Source organism: Sitophilus oryzae, unplaced genomic scaffold, assembly GCF_002938485.1.
Source record: "Sitophilus oryzae breed Bouriz unplaced genomic scaffold, Soryzae_2.0 scaffold_1297_pilon_pilon, whole genome shotgun sequence".
Lineage (NCBI taxonomy): Eukaryota > Metazoa > Arthropoda > Insecta > Coleoptera > Curculionidae > Sitophilus > Sitophilus oryzae.
The window spans coordinates 1,196,590-1,218,047 of record NW_022145945.1 but is presented as its reverse complement, the minus strand read 5'-3'; the positions used below and the strand labels follow the sequence as shown (position 1 = coordinate 1,218,047).

General features: G+C 32.2%; 1 protein-coding gene across 7 annotated transcripts in view; it reads left to right on the top strand.

Annotated features, from left to right (window-relative positions):
- The window catches only part of LOC115874525 (homeodomain-interacting protein kinase 2-like), a 123,881-nt gene that overhangs the window by 8,890 nt on the left and 93,533 nt on the right, over positions 1-21,458 (top strand). For 6 of the 7 annotated variants that reach the window (XM_030889693.1, XM_030889692.1, XM_030889691.1 and 3 more), the window contains exons 2-3: positions 4,800-5,132; positions 14,750-15,050. In XM_030889693.1, the coding sequence (XP_030745553.1) occupies positions 4,812-5,132; positions 14,750-15,050 (622 nt within the window). In that variant the 5' untranslated portion in view covers positions 4,800-4,811. The remainder of the gene's footprint in view (positions 1-4,799; positions 5,133-14,749; positions 15,051-21,458) is intronic. The other variant, XM_030889690.1, reaches the window with a different exon arrangement.

Sequence of the window (21,458 nt, the reverse complement as noted above, 5' to 3'; positions counted from 1 at the left end):
AAAGTTTTTCAACATTTTCCGGAAAATGTCAAGAAAAATATAAAATTTTCAACATTTTTTTTCGCAAAAAAAACCTCATAGGCGTGTTTCTGGGGTTGAACTATACTACCAGTTAAAATATCTGCACTCATTTCTGGGACACCCTGTATAACATGATTTTATCCATTTACAAGATTTTCTAGATACGCCTGTGTTCTGCAATGTCCATATATGTTTTATTTGTAATTTTATGACGTAAATTTATTTGAATTGATTTGTATTGTATGACATTTTTTTTTATTATTTGTATATTTGTTTTTGTGCTTTTTTGTTTTGTGAATGCTTTGTCGATGAAGCTGCTTTGGCTTTTTGTACAATAAAGCGTTGTTTTTGTTTTTTTTAGACAGACAGACACCATGAAAAGATTTTGTATTTAGGTCATTTATGACCCAAATAACTCATTTTGAATACAATTAAAAAAAATTTGCCGATCTTAAGAGCCTATCATACCTGTTGGTATGGTCGGCTAAAAATTACTCTCAGATAGATTTTTTAGGAAATTTTATGCTCTACATGAATCCGCGATGTAATTTTTTTTATCGTAAACCGTTTCAAAGTGATGGTACTTTTAACGGAAAAAGATTTTTTTAAGTGTTATTTAAACGGAAAACTTTAAATGTTCACCGACAGCTTTTAAAATTGAGCTAAAAATCCTTCCGGGGATATTTTTTTCTTGGTTATTAGGTTCATTTTAACCCATAAATTAGTTAGTTTTTTGACTCACCCTACTAAACATATATAATATATTGTTCTTTTTAAAATTATGATGTTATATTTGCGAGATTTAATCTGTTATGTATTGAATGTTTAATATTCATCAAACTTTACTTAAAAAGTAAAAAATAATAGTTTTTATAGCTAACGTGAGGTTAGGTTTCTAAATAAGCATGTAAACTTTCAAAACTATTGATTATGGTGTAATATTACGATAAGTACAGGTACTTAGTTTCTACGTAGTTTGGCACAAAATTTGAAACTTATCTATGACAGAATATAAAAATTATATATAATTTTTCTGATGGGTAAAAAAATACCTAGAAATGAAGTTATACCGGGTGCGTCTCAAAGGTGGGTCACCCCTATAACTTTTTTTTCAGATAAAAAAAAACGAGATTTGGTAGTTAGTATAATATGATATAAATTAGGATTGATTGACGGTATTCAGTTGTTTTCTGTCACTTCTTGTTTCACCGGAAATGACTACAACTTTTGATTTTTACACCCTTGGTATTTTTTACTTCATTTGATATAAATTACATTTTCGCATATGGTTTATTTGGAATTGTAACAGGTCGTTTATAACGATAATTTGACTCGAAATACCAAGTGCGTGGTATCAAACTATTCGTAAAAAAATGCTTTTTCCAAATATGCTAATGAGCCACCCTCGTTCCATTTGAGAAAAATAGATATGATTAAAAATACGATTTGGGCATATTTTAACCGGCCAGGACAAGACACGAAAAACATTAGACGATCAAATCAATTTTTCCAAGGCTCCTTGATTAAAAATTAGTGTTTTCAACACAGCCATGGCACTCTAGATTGAAATTTAAAATACGATTTTTTTCTAAGCGAGATTGCCAAAAGTTGACATATGATATGTCATTCTATTGAGAGTGTCATTTTCTATCGATAAAATAAAAAAAACCGAGGGTGCCATTTAAAAATCAAAAGTTGTAGTCATTTTTTGTGAAACAGGAAGTGACCGAAAACAATTGAAGACGTCCACTGAATTCTAATTTATATTATATATTAACATAGGAAACTTTTTTTTTATCTGAAATAATAAATATGGGTGAGCCACTTTTGAGAAACACCCGGTATTGGTATGTTTATATCGTATATCTTATAAATGACTATTCTTATTTAACATTACTAAAAGTATTTTTATTATTATTACGTGGATTTAGTTGGCACCAGTAAATTTTTATCGTCATTGTGTTAAGATTAAAAATTTGAACTTGAATATTTTTTAAAAAAATATTCAAAGATAAGTGAGATAAATTGCACAAACTTTTACATTATGTTTGACATATTTTTTGTTACATTAAGTACCTAATTTAGAAAAATTCTATATGTTGGAGTTGTATGTTAATATTACATTTTTAATTTCTAGGATTAAAATAAGGGCAAATTTGGATTTGATTAAGGTTTACCTCACTTATATCTTATTTATTTTTGATATACACATGGACGTTTGCCGCATCGTGTGGGTGAAGACTGTCCTACACGATTCGTCCAACGTTGGTTGTTAAAAACCTAACCAACCCAAACCAACGTTGGAAGCATCGTGTAGGACTGGCTTTATTAAAACTGAGTCCCAGAGAGTTTGCAATTCACAATTGTGTCTCCTACACGATGTGGCAAAAGTTCATGTGTCCTAAACGATGCGTCCAACGTTGATTCCAACGTTGTTAGCAACATTGGACGCATCGTGTAGGACCGGCACCGACGAATAGGACCAGCTTTATTAAAGCTGAGTCCCATAGAGTTTTTTACGTGTACTTATTAAATAACATTAGTATCGTCAAAAGAATATATTAAAACCGAATTATAACGAGAAAACTGTCCTGGACTAGATCCTCTTGAACTGGATGGCATATGTCCATCAGCAGTTTACCATTAGCTGAAGAAGTATGATTCTTGGATTGAGGGGGTATAAATTCATCATTAAATAACAATATTATCATCTAGAGAATATACTAAAACCGAATTCTAATGAGAAAACTGTCCTAGACTAGGTCCTCTCGAACTGGATGACATTTGTCCATCAACAGTTTACCATTAGCTGAAGAAGTATGATTCTTGGATTGGAGGGTATAAATTTATTATTAAATAACATTATTATCATCAAAAGAATATATTAAAACCGAATTATAACGAGAAAACTCTCCTGGACTGGGTCCTCTTGAACTGGATGGCATATGTCCATCTGCTGTTTACCATTAGCTGAAGAAGTATGATTCTTGGATTGGAGAGTATAAATTCATTATTAAATAACATTATTATTATCAAAAGAATATATTAAAACCGAATTATAACGAGAAAACTGTCCTGGACTGGGTCCTCTTGAACTAGATGGCATTTGTCCATCAGCAGTTTACCATTAGCTGAAGAAGTATGATTCTTGGATTGGAGGGTATAAATTTATTATTAAATAACATTATTATCATCAAAAGAATATATTAAAACAGAATTATAACGATAAAACTGTCCTGGACTGGGTCCTCTTGAACTAGATGGCATTTGTCCATCAGCAGTTTACCATTAGCTGAAGAAGTATGATTCTTGGATTGGAGGGTATAAATTCATTATTAAATAACATTATTATCATCAAAAGAATATATTAAAACCGAATTATAACGAGAAAACTGTCCTGGACTGGGTCCTCTTGAACTGGATGGCATATGTCCATCTGCTGTTTACCATTAGCTGAAGAAATATGATTCTTGGATTGGAGGGTATAAATTCATTATTAAATAACATTATTATCATCAAAAGAATATATTAAAACCGAATTATAACGAGAAAACTGTCCTGGACTAGATCCTCTTGAACTGGATGGCATATGTCCATCAGCAGTTTACCATTAGCTGAAGAAGTATGATTCTTGGATTGGGGGGTATAAATTCATCATTAAATAACAATATTATCATCTAGAGAATATACTAAAACCGAATTCTAATGAGAAAACTGTCCTAGACTAGGTCCTCTTGAACTGGATGACATTTGTCCATCAACAGTTTACCATTAGCTGAAGAAGTATGATTCTTGGATTGGAGGGTATAAATTTATTATTAAATAACATTATTATCATCAAAAGAATATATTAAAACCGAATTATAACGAGAAAACTGTCCTGGCCTGGGTCCTCTTGAACTGGATGGCATATATCCATCTGCTGTTTACCATTAGCTGAAGAAGTATGATTCTTGGATTGGAGGGTATAAATTCATTATTAAATAACATTATTATCATCAAAAGAATATATTAAAACCGAATTATAACGAGAAAACTGTACTGGACTGGGTCCTCTTGAACTGGGTGGCATATGTCCATCTGCTGTTTACCATTAGCTGAAGAAGTTTGATTCTTGGATTGGAGGGTATAAATTCATTATTAAATAACATTATTATCATCAAAAGAATATATTAAAACCGAATTATAACGAGAAAACTCTCCTGGACTGGGTCCTCTTGAACTGGATGGCATATGCTCATCTGCTGTTTACCATTAGCTGAAGAAGTATGATTCTTGGATTGTGTGGAGGGTATAAATTCATTATTAAATAACATAATTATCATCAAAAAAATATATTAAAATGGAATTATAACGAGAAAATTGTCCTGGACTGGGTCCTCTTGAACTAGATGGCATGTGTCCATCAGGAGTTTACCAGTAGCTGAAGAAGTATGATTCTTGGATTGGAGGGTATAAATTCATTATTAAATAACATTATTATCATCAAAAAAATATATTAAGACCGAATTATAACGAGAAAACTGTCCTGGACTGGGTCCTCTTGAACTAGATGGCATTTGTCCATCAGCAGTTTACCATTAGCTGAAGAAGTATGATTCTTGGATTGGAGGGTATAAATTCATTATTAAATAATATTATCATCAAAGGAATATACTAAAACCGAATTATAATGAGTACGTTACGACTTCAGTGGCGTAACTAAATCTATTTTATAGCTCATATTTAAAAAAATTGCAGATTATTTTATTAATTATAATAAATAAATTTTCTTTCAGGGATTGCGTGACATGTTTATCCAATCCCAGCAGTTGGTCACGTGTAACATCGGCAACGACGGCAACAGCGCACCGAGCAGCGGCGGCACATCAACAGCTTTCCTCGGGGCTCCGAAAAAACGCAGAGCCGTGGACTACTACAACAGCAGCAACAACCCAGATCTTGCGTTCGTCGTGGACAACGGCCATCACCAATCCCATTTCGCTACTACTGTGAATCTAGCAGCAGAGGATCAGCAGGGTGAATTGGGCAGGGACAGTCCGAATGGGCAGCCCTTCGTCAGAGCGTCCACTATTAAATTATTAGATACGTACCAGCGTTGCGGCCAAAAGGTAAGCATTCGGCGTTAGTGATGAGCGATATACAGGGTGGTCCGAATTGTAACCGAAATAAAAATGAAACTTCTACACCCTGTATCTCTGAAACGAAGCATTTTATGACATATATTTATACGAAGTTTTTTACTTATTTTATCTGCCGAATATGCTGCCGAAGTTTTCCGAATACAATTCGAACCACCCTGTATACAGGGTGTTCTTGCGTCCTGAGCGTGCATTAGTTTATTTTTATTAAATCTATCGATTAAAAATGTTTTCAATATGGCGGCACTTCCGGAAACACCGGAAGTTGACAGCAATTTTCTTATTTTATATGTGTGCCTAGTGATGTTGGTAGCGTATATTTCCATTCGAATTTTGCAGGAAATTTCAGAAATTTCCGAAATATTCGGTCCCAAAATCGCAAATATTCGCAAAAATCCGTATTTTGCAAGAAATTTCTTTTCAAAATTCAAGACATTGAGCAAAAATTTAACGAAAGTGTATCAAGTATGCCGATTCTTAAGTCAGAAGAAAAAGAATGCTTCTCCGCCTTACAAAATAAAAAACCTATGGCTCTTGAACCAATGCATTTTGCCGCGAATCTCTTGGACCCCTGTTTCCTGGGAGAGCACCTTAAAGGTTGTCGCCCACTAGACCGCTGCGCGGCGCGGCTCTGGGAAGAGAATTTTTTCCGGCTGCGAAGGAACTGCGCCCACTATAGCGCGCTTTTGAAACGCGGCAACGCTATTTATTAGTTATAGTCGAAGTGTTTTTTACTTACTGTAGTTTAGTTTTTAAAGCAATGAGTTCAAGTACGGACGAAAGCGTATTTTTTGTGCTTTTGCAGAGGAAGAGGAAGAGGGGGTGAGGAAAAGTTTGGACTCATACGAATAACAAAAAAAGGAAGAAGTTTGGAGAATTTTACCATCTTTTTCCAGATTTAATAAAAGACAGGATCGTTTTTTTCAGTATTACAAAATATAAAGGAAACATTTTACGCACTCCTCAATTGAGAGTTTTAGAAGCAAAACACCGAGCATCTCTACTCATCATATTTTTTCAGAAGAGACAAATTACTAATACTTTTAATAATTCTTATGTATTCTGATGTGTATATTAGTTATGTGGTGAAAAAACCCTGATCTTTTTTATATATTTAGGTAATTAGAATTTAAAAATTGGAGATTGTCACTTTTGTTAAAAAGTGGAGATTGCCGGTTTTGCCTCTACACCCCTCAATTATATTAAATCTTTGATAGAACGGCATTTCGTCCATCTGTCTCTAGTGAGGGAAGACTTAAAAAATATCATATTCCTTTATGAAAATCGATTTGCCTAATTTACCTTTAAAAATACAATTCTACCATTGATACGTATCACTAGTTCCTAGTCAAAAAGCCAACTGAAAAGACTCGAATGCAAAATTATTTCCCATGTGAGTACGCACACTGCAACGCGCCAAAACGCGGGAGACAGAAAAAAGTTGCTAGAGAAGTCTCCCGACTTCTTGACGGAAATCCCACGGCGCGCTTCTGCGCTGCGCGCTCTGATGTGCGTTGGTCCATTTAAATACATGGCAAGCAGACAAAAGAAATTTCCACATGGCGCCGCGCCGCGTCGCGCTGCGGTCTAGTGGGCGACAACCTTAACAATGAAGAACACATAGCTGCTATGGAATTTATCAACAATATTACCAACAATCATCCTCAGTTTGTCAATAATAAGCAATTTTTACAGATGTAACAAATTATTGCGCCAAATCGGGTTTATGGGCTCTCGACTACGTTTGGATGTCAGTTAAAAATGTAGACTGTCTAAGTTGGTGGCAAGCAATGTGTAAAAATACTCAGTTGAAATATTCAGCTGTTGCTCTGCTATTGCTCTGCTGTCTTTACCAACGTCATCTGCAGCCACAGAGAGAATTCTGTACTTACAGTTTTATCCATACTAAAAAAAGGAATCGCTTAACTGCACAAAGAGCCGGTAAAATAAAGTTCGTAGCTCATAACAATAAATTATTACTACAAAAACAAAAAGTGGATATGGAGCATGATCTTCAACAACATGAAATTCCTCCAGAACCACTAGAACTCGTGGAGGTAGAGGTCCATCCTTCAGAATCAGAAGCAGATGATACATCAAATATATCTGATTTGGAAATAGAAACTGACGAAGACAGTACTACTACTACTATAATACCCTATGAAGATGGGACCAGCTCGGCGCCTGATATTCCGGAATACCGGTTACACTAAATTTGACTTTTAGGCTGTACAAATTTTTTTGGCAGGTAGTTTTTTTCGTCCAAAAATTTTAAATATTTTTTTTTCTCAAAAACGGTTAATGTTAGATATAGAGTGTTTAACATCAATATTCATAGAATTTTACAGAGAATTTAAGTATGTAATAAAGAATGGGGGCACCTATTTAAAATAAGAAAGTTGCTGTCAACTTCCGGTATTTCCGGAAGTGCCGCCATATTGAAAATATTTTTAATCGATAGATCTTGTTGTAAAACAATGAATGCGAAAAATCTCCGATCTAATATTGTGGTTCTCTAGAAACTTATAATGCACGCTCAGCCTGGGACACCCTGTATAATATTAACAATGTAATAATTAAATGTTCTTTTTATGATTGTTGATAAAAGAAAAACAGCACGCCACTGAGGTAAACCAAAACGATAGAGCACACGAAACTCAACAGCGTTGCCATATTTATGTACCTGTTTTTCTAAACTCAACTAAAATTGCTAAACTTTGTTGTTTTGTCTCACCTTTATTTAGATGTATTTGTTGTTTACCCTCTACAACCTCTAATGACTGTTATATCAACAAATATTTTATTTTTGCCTAAAATGAAATGATTTAGAAGCCATCTGGGGTTACTTATTTCTTCGAGGATACATAAAATTAAGGAAACGTGTCATCTAACTGTTTAAACCATCTTAATCGCTGTTTAAATACTGAACAATTCCAAATAGAAAGGCTGCGAAAATGCCTCAGACTAAATCTATGCATGTAAATAACCAGAACAATTTATCAACGGCATTGTTGTTTCAGCTCCACTTACAACAAAATTTGTGTTCTTAGAACGCTCTTATTAATAAGGAACAATATTAGAAATAGTACGCTAATTAGAATTAACAGAACATTAAAAACGATTAAGGCAGAGAGCAAACAGTATCAACAAGTAAACATTTCAATATATAGGGTGTTGTGCGCTAATAAGAATCAAAGAGAAAATGAGAAATGAGTTTTATTAAAATAGACAAAACAAAGTAACATTCATATTTAACAAGTAAAAAAATACAGTTCTTGTTGCAAAAAAATATAGCAAACTTAGTATAAATAAAATACGACCTTTGGAAGACTAAAGAGTATAAAGTCGATACATTTTAGATTGGGTATTTAAATTTTTCGAGATTTTCGGGATCCCGGGATTTAATATCGAGATTTCCCAAAATAATATGGGATCTCGGTTTGAAAACTCTAGTTCTATCCTTTTTATATCGAAAATGATATGGGGAATGCACGATCAATTTTTAGTAAACGTCTAAAGGTTGACCTCGCCAAAATTATCATCGATTGTCATTCCCAGCCGTGTTTGACACCGTTTTTTTCTCGACATCTGACGCTATATTTAGATAAAACCTACTATAGGTTATTGGAATATTAAATTTCTTTATTGCATGAATGCCACAATAGGGTAACAAATGCCATAAACTCATTTATGTTTTTGCTAAGGGTATTCATTCTTTATTTTCTTACCTACCAAGGGCTACATAGAAAATTAATAAATTCAATTTAGTGTACGCTGAACCGTCAGTTGAATTTAGTCTTTCTCTCGGAACGTTGTTAAAATGATCATACTTATTTCGTGTAAACGGTTTTAGTGTACAAGTGATATCGTGTTGTTGTGGTCAATGGAATTGGTATGTTTTCATACTATATCGATGAGGTGCATTTAATGCCTAAAAGGGTATGTCTTTCTGTTTAAAATTATTGTGTTATATTTGCGACGTAATTTTTCATATCGTTGGTGAAATGTGTCAAACAGCTAACTCCATTATTCCAAAGTTTACAGGAGCGTAAAAAATAATATGATAAAGAGATATCAATAATATTTGTTGGGAACAAAAAAACTCAGTATTTCTTTAAAAATTAACTAAATGTATTAAACCTATTATTTCACTGAAAAAAAGGATCTCTCAGTCGAAATGAATATGACTGACCCAAAAGATTGGCGCTTTTCAATAGAGCCAAGAACGACGTTTCTTTGTCCAAAGCATTAACTATCTTTTCATAAGCTTTAAAAAATTACTTTAGAGAATAGAAGAATCTATCTGTCCAAAGTATTTCACTCTTGACCCAAAATTAATATGCAAAGAAGTTCCTGCTCCAAGAACAATAGTCTCTTTGATTCATGCAAACATTCTTGATTGAAAAGGGACATTTCTTGATTAAAGAGACACTTTTCTTAAACCAATAGCGAATGCCATTGACTCAACTAAAATTTATTTTGATCTAAGAGAAGTATATACATCATATACAGGCATATTACGAGGTATATTTTCTGATAAATTTAGGTTTTCCTAGTCTGTAGTAAGTAAAGTGATATTATTTTCCTCGATAGTAGGTATTTCTGCTTCTTCACTCCTTGGTATTTTTGGGGTGGTTCATCACGTGACTCAGCCTTAAATGAGTACTTGGGATTCGCAATCGTGAGGTAATAATAGGCGGTTGAAGCGTAATGCTACACACATTACATTCATTGTATACCGAACGGCTCTAGTATGGCAAGCTGTACCTTGCTACTCCCAAGGCGTTAAACGCTATATACGGGAGCTATTATTATTATAAACGGGATTAACCATTTCGGAAGAAGCAAACATTTTTATGAAGAATGTATTTTTCTCAAAATGCCAATAATAAAAAAGTTTCTCTCCTCTTCTAAAGACAAACCGGGGACATACTGTATAGGTAGCGATCTATAAAATATATTGCTGTTTATTTAAATGTGTGCATTAGGTAATTGATCTTATCTTCAAATATAGTTCAAATAAATGCTCGTAATTTCCATTTTTCAGTAACTCCTTTTGTCAGTAGTTGGAAAATTTCCGAAATTTGTCGGTAAAAATGATCAAATGCATGTTAATAAGGATTATTGAAATGTTAGGGATGATTCGTTGCTTTAAAAATTCAACGGTACGGTTAACGGATCCACGCAACCATAACCGTGCGTAATATGACAGATAAAAAGCAGTTTTCGACTTTCGGTTCATCGGACTGCCGGACCGACATGTATATACGATCGTTCGAATCGTGACAGCGTGTCGCACATTTTCGTAGCGTAGTGTTTTGATTATTGGTTTTTTTGTATTGTTGTTTGATTTGAAAGTGCTTTATATGCCTTTATTGGGTATTATCTAGGATGGACAATTTAACTTTTATTGGACTTGAATGATGAATCGGATTTGGAGGATGCTATGCTGTGGAGTTCAACCTAGAAATATTATCTGACCAAGAGTGCAAAGTTAACTTCCGCTTTGAAAAAAAAAGACATTTCTCGATTAGAACAAGCACTCTTGAGTTCCCAAGAGAGTTTTTCTTCAGATAAAATATTTTCAAAACATAAACTAAAATAGAATGAGGTTCCCACTAGATCTGTTTTTTTCAATGTTGTGTTTCTACTGCGCTAGTGCGCATGCGTACTATCTTTTTAACGGCTTTAATTAACGTCCGTAAAATATGGAGTTAGCGGTTACGATATACGATAATCGAAATTGAAATGTCAAAGTTGTCAATATGGCGTTAATACCGGAAGTTGATTGCAAATTTGTAATTTTAAATGGGTGCCCTAATTTCTTTATTACATGAATGTCAAATTCTCTGTACAAATTCTATGAATATTCATTTCAAACACTCTATGCGTAACATTAACCGTTTTTGACCTAAAAGGGACCTGTCAGAACATTTGTATAGCCTAAACGTCAAATTTAGTGATTACCACAGCCACTGTGACATGTGGCCTTCTATTTCAAAAATCGAATTGTTGAAATGTCATATAATAAGAGCGGTAGCTGTCATGGAATTGAGCGATTAAAAAATTATTATAAACTATTTTTTTTAAATGGAAATCCACTTTTTTATTTCACTAGTGAAAAGGTTCTTCAATTCGTTATTTTTTAACTATACATGTTCCTATACCTAAAATAAATTGTTTTCAAGTTATTAAGATTTAATTTGGAAACATATATTTTTCTTGATTTTATCTAGCTTCCTTTGAGATTAAGTGTCAAACAGTCAGACAATTTATTTCTATCAGATAACGAACTATTTGAATTTATTGTATACTAAATACTACCTGCTTAAAAGTTTAAAAGTGTATTTATAAGAATATATCTCGTATTTTCATACTATATTGATGAGGTGCATTTAATGCCGAAAAGGGTATGTTTTTTTGTTTAAAATTATAATGTTATATTTGTGACTTAATTTATCATGTCGTCTGTGAAATGTGTCAAACTAATCTCAATCAAAAAAGCCTTTTGGAGGAAAGTTTTGGGATAGTTTTGACTTTTTAGCCGACCATACCATAGGTTTTTCTTAATTTCACTCAAAATGAGTTATATGGGTCATAAATGACCTAAATACAAAATATTTTCATGGTGTCTGTCTGTAACGCGATAATTCAAAAACCGCTAAACCGATTTTAACCAAATTTGGCACAAAAATACTGTGGCATCCGAGAATCTGGCCATTAGTTTTTGGTGGGGGGTTGTTAAGGGGGTATGGGAGTGGGTTAAAAATTTTAAAAAATCGTAACTCCAAAATTACAGTAGCTAGAGCGAAACGCGAGGGGTTTCAATTTAAGATTAGGAATAATATTTGCAACAAAATTTGTAATAACATCAAAATCAGTCAAAGTCGCAGTTTTTGAGATAAAAAAAATTGGAAAAATTCCTTTACTTTGAGATAAAAAAATTGGAAAAATTTGTTTACTTTGAAACTAACAGAACTGCCTACCAACTTTTTATTAACATATTTTAGTATGGGCGGCTATAAGTGCCCCCCGGCGCAATTTTTTTTGTCAATAGTGACATATATTGACTATTGCCATTCTAAATATCTTGAGAACGGTTACTCGTAGCGATTTTTACTAAGAGACATTTTTTACATAAAAAATCACGGAAATGTATATTTTTTCATTCAGTGGTTTTATACAGGTACGGACGAATTAAAAAAATTACTCTTCAAAATGGTTAAAATCAAATACGTTCTAATAAAATATACGGAGGGTACCGCTTAAATTCCTGCCCCGATGTTGAAGGATGGCTATAGAATTTCAACGCATTTCCTACATAAGTCTATCCTTGTGTGGTAGATCCAGCTTCTAAACAAGGATGGACTTATGTCCTCAATCCAAGAAACTCGATCTTCTGTCCTTCAATTCTGGGACATAAAATTCTCTCATTACTCTTATGGGGAGGCCGCCGTATATTTTAATTTAAACGTATTTGGTTAAAACACATGTAGGTGGCGCCTCCTATAAAGTAGGCGTCATGTTAACATTAAAATCAAATTTCTCATGTCCCAAATATTGACCATACTTCGGAAATAATTTGGAAAAAATCGAAATAAAAATTAAACTTCTACATCCTGTATCGATTTTTTTACTTGTTTTGATCTGCAGAATATGCTGCCGAAGTTTCCGGGATACATTGAGGAAAATGCATGTTTTTAAATAATGGTTTTAAAAAATAGTTCATATAATTACAAATTGAACAAAAAAAAATTGTTAAACAATTAAATATTGTTAATTTAAATGGCCGGGCAAACGCTCTCTACCGCGCCTTGCCGCTGTGACGTCACCCGCCGTTCTTCTGGCTGGAGTGGAGCCAGACGCGTGTTTATTCTACACAGCTTGCTTTTAAACGCTGTTGAATCCGAGTCAAAATTTTAGTTATTTGTGTTAATTAATACATAATTAGTAATTAGTGATATTTATAAATAGTAATGGATGAGCGAAAACAGAAAAAAATGGTCCAAGGCCATGAGAGAGATGCAAAGAAAAACGTTAAATTATCCTCTATTTTTACGATTTATTGTTGTGAAGATCATTTTGATGTAAGTTCATATATTTATGTATATTGTCTTACATAGGTATATGAAATTTGAATGTACAGGGTTTTTCATTATATTTTGACACCCACATACAGCCTTAACTGCAAGTTTTAGAATAAAACATTAAATAAAAAAGTTGCATGGTTTTTCATATACTCTCTTTTAAAATTAATTCTAGTTATACAGGGTATCTCAAAAAAGGTGGTGCAGAAAATTGTAGGTATTTTTCGCTTTTCAACTGTCAATATTTCGTAAACATTTGAAGATAGGTATAGGATATTATACATGAAATATATCTAGAATATCTAGAAATTTCCTAAGGATGCAAAAATATATAGGGGTTTTCACTTAAAAAAGTAACTTAATTTGGCGTAATTATGGGACACCTTGTATAATATTTTCATTACTGATAAACAATTTATTTCCTATAATTTCGTAAAAAAACAATCTTTGAAAATAACAAGGGCAAGGGGGTGTCAATATATAAAAAAAAACTTTCTTTTTCACGCTATGCTCTGGAGTTATTTTTCCACGTACTAAACAAATATTTTTGTCTCTTTTCACTTCTACATAACCTACAGCATTATCTCCATACGTCTCCCTACCTGATCTGAAAAATAAATTTATAACATTAATATTTATAACTATATAAAAGTTCGTAACAGTAGGTACCTACTTATACTTAAATATGCCTCAGTACTACAAAGAATAAATGTTACATACCTCTCTGTTTTTTTCCTCGTAATTCAGCACCAATAAATTGGGAATTTGTATTTATAAAAGCAGCCAACATAAAAGCATCGACTTTTGGCAAGTTATCTGATTGTGCTTTTACAAACCCGGAATCTGCCATTACTTAAAAAATTCTCAGAACACACATCACATACAAATAATAACTGCACAAAAAAGCATAAAAAGCTCCTTCAATCAACGCTAAAAGCACGGTGTCTTAGTACGCCACCTAAATACGTACATAAACGGAACACGTCTGGCTGCTGCTGGATAACGTCAGACCAATAGAATATCGTTTCAATTCGCGAGGCGTCGTTTGCGTTATCCATAGTATTTTAAAGGCCCGTTTTATATAATTGTGGTACTGCTTTCAAGAAAAAAGTTTTTTTTGCATTTACACATATTTATTCTAATAAATTGAACAGTTTCTAGCGAAAAATAAAATATATGCATCTTCCTCTTTCGGACCACCGTGTATGTATGCATTCTTGAAATTCCTTTAACAGACAGAGATCCAGTACGTACTTTACATAATCACTTTTAAACGTCAATAATTTGTAAAAATCGATTTTTTTAATAGGCGGCTTTACTTAATGAAAAAAACATTATTTATTGCGGCGTTGTCAGTAGTTAGAAAATTTCCCGATGTTAAGGGATTTTTCTTACAATATAAATAACACTTTACTGTGAATTTAAACGATTACTAAGAGCGATATTGATATCTGTGCCACTTGTTTTTTTAATATTTATTTTTTCTGTTTTTTTTTTCAGCGCAAAACCTGGTCGGCCGGCGGCACCGCTGTCGGGAATGCGGCTGAGCGGGTCGAGAGCCTCGCCCCCTCGGACTCCAACACCACCGACGAACAACAGCACCCCCCGGCAGGCGGCGGCCCCACTACGGCGCAGCACGGCTCCAAGACGCAGCAGCCCGCGGCGCAGCAACAGGCGGCGGCCCAGCAGCACCAGCCAGCGGCGCAGGCGGCTCAGGGGGCGCAGGGGGGCGCGACGGCCGCTACGGGCCCCCCTGCCGCGCAGGCGCAGCCTAACCCCCAGCCGCAAGGTAAGAAAAAATGTAATGGCATACACTTTTTTTATTTTTTTCGATTTGATTTGTGTTTGAGTTGTTTTTTTTTTCGGTTGTGTGTCTATGGGATTTATACAAGTTAACTTGTTCGCAAATTTCAAAATTAAGTATATACGGGGTGTTTTATTTTACTGAGTTTTATGGGATTTCTTATTAGGGACTCACTCATCTCACTAATATAATAAGGATATTCCAATATACAGGATGTTCCAAAAAGCATGTGCCCATTCCTCACGCATAAATAAGATTTATTTTTCATATCAACATAGGTTCGATTCTGCTTTGTTTCGTAGCTACAGGGTGGTAAAGTCTAAATATTTTTTCGATTTATTATAATTTTCTTCCAAGTACTTTTAGCGTTTCGAATGAAATTTTGAGGGTAAAAGTTAACTTCACATAACTGTCACATATTTGAAAGCTAAAAAAGTATTCACATATTCACCAGGGACGTGCATATAGGTTATCAATGGAATATTTTTCTAACAAATCATGTACGCCACTGACTTTTTTTTCTCTTGTTAGCGAAATAGTGTTAGCAATTTAATGCCGATTAAAAGTTGTCTCTTGATATTTTGTCGATTTCGGCCTTCTTGATGAGATAAACGCAATTTTATTAATTTGCCTTGATCCAAGTCTAATCGCAACCTTTAAAAAAATTTAATATTATTAGCTTGCGAAAGTTTTAAGTAAGTACTCATTTATTCCTCATCAAAAAATATGAAAAAAAGTTTTTATAGACATGGGTATGGAAACTAGTAGTGGGAACTATCGAATGAATACTATCGAACCATTCGATAGTTGCAATTCATTCGAATAATTCGATAGCTAGTAAAAAAACATTCGTTGAAAACTATTCGAATAAAAATTATCGAATAGATGCGTCATCTGCCTTGAAATATTGTATTCTAGTAATTCGGCAGCAAAAACCATTCATTTATAAAATTCATTCATTTATGAAATTCATTTATTCGTCAGGATCGATTATAATAAAATATTAACTGGATTTTAGTTGTCGCCCGGCGACGTAGGTTTCTTTCCGAGAAACCCGACAGCGGTGGCAATGCTATGAAAGAAGCCGGGATCTTTGATTTTTTGCTGAGTCATATAAAGATAAGGACACATTATTTTTTTTATTGATGTGCTAGTATTTACACAGAAAATACATTATGAAGGGCGCTGTTGCCATATTTTGGTATTAGTTGATATTAGCAAAGAATATTATTGTTTGGCTTTAGTTAGTTAGGGATAGTATGTCTATATATTTTGCATTTGTTTATTAATATTCTGTTGTTATACTGCAATAATACTTGTTATTTTGGATGTAGGAAAATGATTTTTAATGTTTTTAAGCAAAGACTGGTATAATAAAAATAATAATAACAGTAATAATTTGTTATACCTATTAACAACAAAATTTTAAATAATTTAATATAAACATTTTTTTTACGTAGTAGCAAAATATAAACAACAAATTAGATGTCAAAATTATTTATATTAGATCCTATTTAAAAATAATATAGTCTTTAAATTTTTTGGCAACGTTGGTTTATTAAATAATAATAATTACAGAACTAATTTGTTATATTAACAACAAACTTTAAAATCATGAAATATAAACATTTATTAATTTTCTAAGCATGCAGTGTAATGGAAGGAAAATATAAATAAAAAATTAGGAATCAAAATTATTTATATTAGGTACTCTTATATTACTATTTAAAAATAATATTTACTTTTACTGGCATTTACTTTAAAAAATAAATGTAATATTTCTTCGCAAAAAACTACATGTTAGAGAATTAGCATAAACAAAATACAAACATCGTTATTTTTTTTTTAAATTGGCACGTGTAAAACTTTCAATTTAATTTTCTCACCCCATAGTTTGAGTTCGATAACCATTTACTTAATCACATTACTTAAATATGATTATTAAGTTCAACTAATTCATATTATTAAAACATCTAAAATACAAATATGTATTTTTAAAATTAATTCTAAGTTCATCTCATCTCTCTTAAAAATTGCTACTTCTCAAAATTTCCCATTAAAAAATAGACCATATATACCATATAAAATAAAATAATGAAAGATCGGGCTACGGAAAATCACACAAATTTTCGGAAAAATTTTGACATCTGCACAAGCACACAATCGCCAATTAAAAAAACTACTATTTTAGTATTTTAAATATTTTAATAAACGCAAAAATAGCACAGTGTTTATAAGGTGAAGTTCTAAAAATTTGGAAAAACTAATAATGCACTGACGCCTGACGCACACAAAAATCAAACGAATACTAAATTTCATTTATTAAAAGCATTCGATAGTCGTGGCTCAACGATAACCATTTAGTTGCACGGCGAGGTTGTCACATATGCTTTAGTATACAAATGAATGAATGATTTTATTCGAATAAAACCATTCGATAGTTGAAATCATTCATTCAGTAACCATTCGATAGTCTAATTCATTCGATAGTTCCCATCGCTAATGGAAACACAGAATTTTAGAGTTACAAGATGTTATGACTTTTTAAAATTAGGTTTTTTGTAATTATCTTAAATACCATTATTTTTTATTTGAAATTGCTGTAGGTTGGACTAATAGTAATAATAACTCATAGTAATAATATTTGGTAGTAAATTAGGTAAAATATATAATTTATTAATTTTATTTTAATTTGAAATTTATTGATTGTGAGTAATAAAATTGCATTTATCTCATGAGGAATGCCGCCGAATTCGACAAAATATCAAAAGATACCTTTCAATTGGTATTAAACGGCCTACACAATTTTGGTATCAAAAGAAAAAAGTCAGTGGCGCACGTGTTTTTTTTTAATACTCCAGTGATAAATAAATAAATATAAATTAAAATATGTAGCACTTATAGTAAATTTTACCCTCAAAATTTCATTCGAATCACTAAAAGTACTTTTTAGTACTACTAATTATAATAAATCGAAAGATTTTTAAGATTTTATCACCCTGTAGCTACGAAACAAAGCAGAATCGGACAGGTGGTACATGCTTTTTGAAACACCCTGTATATTTCATAAATATCTGTGAGATATTTCCACAGTACTTAGTTTTTAATTTGCTTACAAGTTAGTGTATAGCTATAGACACAGCTTTCTATTTGGTTTTTTTTCTTGTATACAAGGTATCTAGAGTTACTGACAAACCATAACATCTTCAACTTAATATACCATTCTAGACACTTTATCTGCGTGGTCTGTATTTTAATGCATGCGACAGAGATAAATATAAATAAGAAACGGCATACAGTGTTGCCGGTTTTTTACGTGTGTAGAAAAAAATAAACTATCTTAAAAACTTTCATGTATTCCACTGAAATGAAGATAAATATATCTAAGCTAAATATTAATCTATTACATCTCTAGCAAAATGAGTAACTAATTGTAAAAAATAAAGTTCCAACCCTAGATGCAACATTTTTCCTAAACGCCTATTTGTGCGGTTTGAAAGTTTGATGCAAAATTCGGCAATACCGCATAGAAGAAATGTATCAACTTTTATCTCTTTTTAATACATTTGATTTTCCATTAAGTTGTCTACATCACTGTCTTACACGTTAAAATCGAGACCACGCAGTTTCGATGACCAGATCGGTATAAATATACAGGGTGTCTCAGAAATAAGTGCAAGTATTTTAGGTGGTGATAGATCTGGTCAGAAGAAACGTTTTTTCTCTTTACCGTTTTTCAAATAAGCGAGTTATTTTACTTTGAAAATTTAAAAAAAATGCTTTTTTGCTTAAATTTTGAGAACCACTGGATCTTTTCTGGATTTTCTTTTATGTAAATTTAATCTACTACTTACCTATGTTGCCATATTATCAAGAAATTATGTATTTTTAACTTAAAAGAAACTAAAAAAATTCCAAATTTTTTTTCAAAAAATTGCGAATTTTCAATTTTTTTTTCCGCAAAAAATACCCCGTAGGCGTGTTTCTGAGGCTGAAATATACTCCCAGTTAAAATACTTGCGCTTATTTCTGGGACACCCTGTATAAAAAAACGTTTATTATTGTTAATTAAAAGATGAACCGATAACTATTGACTTACGAGTGTCATTTAATATTTTTTTTTAAATTTATATTAAACGTGTTATTTTTGCGTTGTATGAATAATTTTAGATACCCTGTATATTTTATGTTGTTTTTTTTTGATAAAATTGCCTAATGAATGACCTTTAAAAATGAAGGTAACTTATTAAACATTATTTTCAATTTTTTCTCATTTTGGTATTATTATTTTTATTATCTACAAAGAATTTGGTGTATTGCCATACTTTTTCTTATTCTTCTGATTATTCATATTGAGCATTGGTAATTAATCATATTTTTTATGATGCCTCTCTTTTTACTATTTTACGAAAAATTACGTGATTTTTTCATTTAATATAGTCAAAGACATTCCAGAACTAAATGTATGGATCTACAAAACATCTCAGCAGTTAACATAGGTACCAAAAACATTTATAAATAATGAATCAGTTGGAAATTTTTAGTGCTACGCTTACTTTCAGTCCAAGGTTATGTCCAAAATTAACATTTTGCAAGCCTACCAAGTACTAAAACGAAATACAATTTATTTAAAATATACGTTAAGGTATTTTGGTTAATAAATCTATTTAGAATGTTTATTAACTAACACAAGAATGGCAGTAATGCATATAAAGTGAAATTGATACTAAAATTTGAAGAAACTGGTATACTATGGTCTAATTACCAATGCAATTACATATCTATTTCTTGAACGTTAATATAATTTTTAGTTTAACTAAAATTCCTGGGGGGATATGGTACAAATTTTTGCATGTCATTAACAGATTTCAGCTTTTAGATATAGGCAACCTTGATTTTTTTCATTTTATTAAAGAACAACAAATTGTTCTTACTTTTTAGCTTGTGTATATTATATTCAAATTAAAATCTACTTTGCTGCTGTACTGCAAAAATTAGCATATATTTTAAAGTCACTGTTTTGCAATTTTAACTAAACTGACAAGGTTACAAACCCAGTGCTTAAATCTGAGTGTAAGTTAGGTTACTTTTCAATGTGATATACACAGTGAACCATATAAGAATACACAGGGGATATCTCGTAAACCAGAAGTGATACAAAGTTAATAACGCGTTTTCAAATCTAAAAAATCTGATCATATCCGAAGATGTTTAGAAAAAACCGAACTTTCCCGAATTGGTTTTTCTTTTTTTCTGTCTTTATTTGAAAAGATAGGACAATACAAATTTCACATTCCTATTGCCACTTTTCCTGCTTTACAAGTTGATGTTATTAGATTTTCAATCTGACGTTTCGTTTCGGAGATACCATCATCAATTTCATTTTTTTAAAGTCGGACCTGGGTTTTTTATTTCATTTTTTAAACGTTTTTGACCTCCCAAATGCAATGATGTATCACATTTGGCATTTTCGACACCAATTTAGTTTTAAAAAAGTAATTATCAATTCTTTTACATTTTTTTATATACACCCTGTATATTAAAAAATTATTGATATAAATTTCACAATAATAAATTATTATTTTCAAAAATACGTCTTGAATTAAAATTGTGAATTCCTTGTCGCTGTTTTTCATGTTTGAATTGCATGTTATTAAATTGTTCTAAAAATAGTGAGTTAAATTAATATAATTAATTTTATTTTTCACCAACTCATTGATTTAAATTAATTTTATATCGCGTGTTATTGCGAAATTTGATTACACGTTTCCATTGAAGTAATTATGTACGGGGTTAATACGACAATTAAGAATTTAAAATATAATATAATAAATAAGTCCCAAGCTTTTTTATGTGGATCTGTTGTGTCCCCCTTTCTTGAGGTATAACTCGTCATACAATCTCACTGCTTTGACAAAAGTCAGTATCTGAGACGATTTTACAGAGGTTAGTTCGTCGTCTGCGATATCAGTCGTACCAAAGTTCATGGCACGAATGGTTGTCGTCTTGGTGATGAAGTGATGAAGTGTTTCCCCATTTTCCCCCTAGAATCTGCACTCGTTTGTTTCTTAGCTTCAGTCTACTAAGGTGTTCATTGAGGACACAGTGTCCTGCAAAATAAACAGTAAATCACCGCAATACACCAAAACACTTTTACTTTTACACAGTGTAACTGAAAGTGTAAAAGTAAAAGTGTTTTGGTGTATTGTGGTGATTTAGTGTTTTATTTTGCTGTGTAACACCAAAGGTTCCAACCCCCAACTGTAGGACAGTGTCCTGTTAAAGACCCCTTGACAACCCGAAGATTGTTCTGACCCTACAAAACAATTGGCAGGGCAATTCTTAACTCTAGAAAGAAAATCCTTGATTTTCTTTTTAGGGTTCCGTACCCAAAGAGTAAAGGTT